General features: G+C 41.3%; 1 protein-coding gene across 1 annotated transcript; it reads right to left on the bottom strand.

The window, feature by feature from the left end:
- Positions 1–340: 340 nt before the first annotated feature.
- SNAI2 (snail family transcriptional repressor 2) lies at positions 341–3,635 on the bottom strand. Its single transcript, XM_032674613.1, has 3 exons — positions 3,306–3,635; positions 2,180–2,725; positions 341–1,229 (listed from the first exon to the last, which is right to left on the bottom strand). The coding sequence occupies exons 1-3, from the start codon at positions 3,382–3,384 to the stop codon at positions 1,048–1,050; spliced, it is 807 nt and encodes a 268-aa protein (XP_032530504.1). The 5' UTR covers positions 3,385–3,635; the 3' UTR covers positions 341–1,047.
- Positions 3,636–5,683: the final 2,048 nt, after the last annotated feature.

Raw genomic sequence — 5,683 nt, 5'->3', positions numbered from 1 at the left:
TCACTTCACACTTTCTTCAAGTTATCTATAGATGCTGCTATAGGCAACAATTCGCTTTCATTCATAACACATTCAATCATATAAAAATAAAAATATTTACATTATGTCCACATACTTTACAAAATCATCAATAAAAAAGGCACTTGGAGGGGTAATGCTGAAAATATTGCATTTCCTTTGTGCATTTAAAAAAATAATTGTAAAGCTCCCATGGATCCCCTCTCTTGCACTTATTCCCGTTTTTTTAAAAAAATGAAGTTTAGAGGAACTATTCCATATCAAAAGATGATCAAGCATGCACCAGGAATGTTTGAAGCTACAGTATTACCTTTTCTTGTCCTTTTTTTTTCTTTTAAAGGCACATGCGGTTAAATTGTGGTTTTTCGTACATTCTCTTATACTTTTTTCTCTCTCTTAATTATGCAGTTTCAAAGCATTTTAGATCATTAATGAAGGCCTTGGCTTCTAATAAAATAAAATAAAAAACACAGCAATGAATAATATTAAACATTTACTAAGGTAAACTTGGAATACTTTTTAAGGCACCTGAGACAAATGGTGTCTAGTAAAATCCACTTGGGTAGTATTTTTATTAAAATTTTTATTTAAAATACTGTGTCTTTGGTTGAAATGGCTTGGCAGGAATGTATTGATAATTTTACAGCCTTTTCTAAGCAAGAAAAGACAACCTACATTTGGCTTCATCTATAAAGAAAGCTGATAATGCTTCTTCCTTTAGATTACTTGAAATGTCATGCATGGCATCTTTCCCCATATTTCAGAATTCACACTTAAGAATGCAAATGTATGGCTGAACAGAAACTACTTAAAGCTCATTTCTACTGACATTCTAAGTTCTTCCACTAGTTTATTTGTTTGCTTGTTTGGTGTTGTTTTGGTTTGTTGGTTGGTTTTTTTTTTGTTGTTTTGTTTTTTTGGTTTTTTTTGGCTGAAGAGTAGATGAGAAAACGCCTTTGGATTTCTACTTATCATTTGGAACAGGAGTGGAGAAATGCATCGAGTCCAGGTAAACATTGACTGCATGACTCAGTGTGCTACACAGCAGCCAGACTCCTCATGTTTGTGCAGAAGAGACATTCTGGAGAAAGTTTTGGAGCAATTTTTACACTGGTATTTCTTCACATCCGAGTGGGTCTGCAGATGAGCCCTCAGATTGGATCTGTCTGCAAAAGCCCTGTTGCAGTGAGGACAGGAAAACGGCTTCTCTCCTACAAAGGGAACATCAAGAGAAAATAGGATAAATCTTTTTTAGAAAAACACATGTTTAGGACAGGTAAAACCTGCTTTTATCCTAAGAAACAAATGAGATACAAAATTGACTTGTTATAATAAAAAAATGTGTAATAAAAGGTTAATCAGACCACAGATACAGCAGCTTTCTGTACTGCTGGCTGTACTTGCAGAACTCTAGTCTACTCAGAATGTGCTGCTAAGTGCAGTCTCTGAAGACAAGCTGCTGACACCTTCTGCATCTACAGGTGCAGTACTCTTAGACTGAGTTCCTCTCAACATTTTCAAATATTTTCATAGAACTTTTTCTGCTTAGTGCTGTATGGATTACTAGGGAACAAGGCCTTTGACTGAAAAGCAGCAAACAGCTGTACAGACATTACATTGTACCCAGTGTTACATTCAAACCCCAGTTTTTGCCTCAATAGAAAAAAACCCAACCACTTGGCTGATGATGTGTTTCTAATTCTTAAGGACTTGAGACAGTGCATACAAAACTTGCCAGCTGCTTAAGGAGTCAGAAAGCAGCCCCTCATGCATTGCCATTCTGTTTTTTTGCTGCCTGATTTCAGAGTCAGCTGGAACCTTCTTAAAGTTAGTAATTTCCAAAGCCTGAAAGTTAACATAAAATTCTTAAAGCAAAACCTTCAGCTAGTGGAAATGGGCTAAACCGTCCTAAAATTGTCAGGACAGCAATGCTGATTTAGGCCAGTATCTGGGCCTCAGTTATGAGACCATGCTACACTCCCCTCCCACCCTCCCTCCAAGAGGGAGAAGTTAGCCTTTTAATGATTTAGTTGAGATTCAGTGGATGTATTTCAAGGTTGATTAAGAAACACTGCTGGTTTTACCATCTGTGGAGAAAAACAGCAAAAGGCATCCTGATGTTATAGCGACAAGAAACTACAAACGTAATGCTTGTTCTTACCAGTGTGAGTTCTAATGTGTCCTTGAAGTAGCCAGGGTCTAGAGAAAGCCTTCCCACAGATCTTGCAGACACAAGGTAGTGTGTGGGTCCTGATGTGCATCTTAAGCGCTCCCAGGCTGACATACTCCTTGTCACAGTACTTGCAGCTGAATGATTTCCTAGACTGGGCATCACAGTGCAGTTGCTTATGTTTGGCCAACCCAGAGAAAGTTGAATAGGTCTTGTTGCATAAACTGCACTGAAACTTTTCAGCTTCAATTGCATGAGGGTCTGAAAGCTTTGACTGAATTCTCTCTTCTTCATCGCTAATGGGACTTTCTGAACCGCTGTGATCTTTGGAGGAGGTGTCAGAAGGTGGAGGTGGGCTGACTCTTCCCAAAGATGAGGGGTATCCAGAAAGTGGAGACAGGTCATTGGGTAATGGAGACGGTAGCAGCCCAGTTGTAGTCCACACGGTAATGGGATTGTAAGCTACTGAGCTCAGGATCTCTGGCTGTGGTATGATAGGGACTGGATAGCTTTCGTACAGGTAGGGGGATATAATCACTGGAGAAAGAAAAACATTTTAAGGTAAGAGAACTAAAATGTACTTCAAAAGGCAGCAAAATTAACATTCCGGGGATTGAAAACTGGACAAATTAAACAGGATAATCTGAATATAACAATTAAGAACAATTAAGAAAATACTCTTTCATACCCATATTCTGATGGGTAGAGACAGTGCCCTTGAACAGGCAAATTGCAGCTGGAGAGTCTCTTCAAGGCAGCATGCTGCTTCTAAATCCATGCAGCCTGACACAATGAAACAGTGAAACTTCCTGAAGGATTTGTGTAAAATTTCAATTCCACCACCAGCAGATATAGAACAGGAAAACTCCAAATCCTCTTTAAGTAACTTGAGTTCAAGTGGATGAGCAAATTTTCATGATTCATTCTGGTCAGCTCTGACATATTTCTCACATAGAAATATCACAGATATTTCTCCTTGTAAGCAGGAGAAAATAAGCAAGCAGTGAACTAACCCGTCCCCTGCAGGCTGCAAAGCAATCCCACCCCTCCTCAGAACTGCCACGCAACGACCGCAGCCTCAGAAGAGATGCGGTGGAACTAGATTTCGTTTTGTTACCTGTATGTGTGTCCAGCTCGCTGTAATTCGGCTTCTTGGATGAATTGAAATGTTTCTTGACCAGGAAGGAGCGTGGCATTTTGGACGTAGGGTTTCTGCTTCTTCCAGACTCTCTTTCCGTGCGGGTGGGAGTAGCGGTCCCGGATGGCGCCCAGCACACAGGCACACGCTATATCACTGCGGGCGCATTGGTCCTGGTCCCGGTCCTGGTCCCTATGGCGCTGCCGGCCCCACGCAGCCCATCCACTCCCGGTTGTGCAGTGGCAGTGCCGAGGCGCCTTGAAAAGTGCTGTAAATACTCACGAGTCAGGTGCAGGGGGGAAGGGTTTTCCGCTCCTCCAATCGTTTCGGGATGTTCTCAAGCACTTTTCCAAAGAGGCTGTTTTTCTGGGAGGGCTCTGGGGCTGCTGGCTGAAGGATCCAATCTCACTCGGAGGGTTTGGTTCAGGTTTCAGCTCCTCCCGCTGGAGACAGCTGTGAACGAGGGAGCGAGCTCTAGCAGAGCGCGTTACCCTGCTCCGAGCGGGGGCATGTGGCTCTGTAGAACTGCAGACTAGAAAAATGTGTTGGTTAAAGTGCTTGAAAATAAAGGTCAATTTACTGATTCATCTGAATTCTTTTTTTTTTCTGTCTGATGGAGACCTGGATAAGTCATAGGCACCGAAAATCTCCCCCCTTATTTTTCTCCCCCCCCCTTTCTTTTTTTCTACCCCCTTTTTTCTTTTATTTTTCATTTATTTTTCTTTTTTTTTTTCTTTCCCTAGTCTTTCTTTCTTTCTCTTTTTTTCTTTCTCTCTCTTTCTTTCTTCCTCTGTCTTTCCTTTCTTTTTTTCCTTTTTATTCTTCTTATTTTTTTCTTTTTTTTTTAAAACAAGTCTGGTTTCCAGATGTTTGATACAAAAAATTACGATGGAACAAACTAATCGTTAGGGGCAGAACAGGGACATACACACACACATACAACACATTACAAGATAACAAGTTGGCTGGCAGAGCTAATGGAAGCCTTTGAACTGACTGGGTGCCTGCTCCATTTGGGAGCTTCCTTTGATGGCTGCACTTAGGAAAGGCTGGAGATGATCAGCCATCCTCCCTAACCTGCACCCTTCCAGGCAGAAGGATCAGACAGATACTGTAAGGGACCAAGGAGAGGGAGAAGCCCCGTAAAGGATTACATTTCAGAGCAGGGTGATAGGTTTTATACAATATGCATACTGCTTCAGATTGTTCATATGAAGAATACTTTCTATTTTCCTTTAAAAATCTGTAGAATGCAAAACCTCGACCTTTCCTTCCTCGGGAGTAGTAATGTCACTCTTTTGCCTATCCTCTTAGGACACACAAGGAAATTTTCCTAATTATCCAAAGCAGTTAAAAGATGCACAGATAAGCAAACCCCCTAAAATTATAGACTGGGTAATTTAATGTCTCTTAAATGTCCTTCTCCATTAGTATATTTAGGACCTCTTGATTTCCTATGAAGGTGTAATCTGTGTTGTGTATTTCATTTAAGATGAAAGCCTCTTAAATGTGCCACAGAGTTTTCTGGTTATCTAGATTGATTTAGAGGAGATATTTAGTCACAGATAGGTTTTTTAATTTTAAAATATTTGCATTTTGGAAATATGGACAGCTGAATGCTGGTAAATTTCTAGCACAAATTACACTCTGATTGACTCTTGGTCTACCTTCCCCACCCCTTCCCCCCTCCTCGTGTATTAACTACACCTGCCTGGGCACATACTGGTATGCCGTGCTGGTGTGACGCTGGAGCTCTCTTCTCGTGGGAGGAGGCAAGGAGGGGTGTTTTACAGAGACCACCCCCGCCCATTTTTGCAGCAGGTGTTGGAATAGACGTGAAAAAAAAAAGCCCCGTGGGTCTTTTAAGACATGCAAGAGCAAAGTGCTTTGTCAAGCTGCATGACTTCTTAATCTTGAGAAATGCCAAAACAAGTGCAGAGAAAGTTAGCCATTTGCAAGAACTGATTAAAAAAATAATCTGTTCAGCATCTAACTCTGGTGTCTGTTAATGAAAGGTATCATGTGGATTTCTAAATGGTGAGGAACGTACCCAGGCTATGGGAAGAAAGGGAGAGTGGCAAGGAAAGGGACTTCCCAGGTATCTGCTTTGCTGCTGGGGCAAAAGGAACAGAGGTGGTTTTTCTCAGAAGGGAGAGCAGTGCTTGCAGAGACACAAGCTGTTATTTTCCTTAGCTCCACAGAAATGAAGAAATCCACAAAGCATTTTTAGAAGGTTGCATTTGTGGTCCTGCTTCCCTCTCAGCTCTGTTCCATCTGAGAAGTCCCTGTCCTCTGCCAACTCTGGGAAAGCATTGCATTTCAGGATGTGAGGCATTAGTCTGTATCTAAATAGTCTG

The sequence above is a fragment of the Chiroxiphia lanceolata genome, chromosome 1 (assembly GCF_009829145.1).
Source record: "Chiroxiphia lanceolata isolate bChiLan1 chromosome 1, bChiLan1.pri, whole genome shotgun sequence".
NCBI lineage: Eukaryota > Metazoa > Chordata > Aves > Passeriformes > Pipridae > Chiroxiphia > Chiroxiphia lanceolata.
The sequence above is the reverse complement of the archived record's forward strand: the minus strand, read 5'-3'. Positions and strand labels throughout refer to the sequence as shown.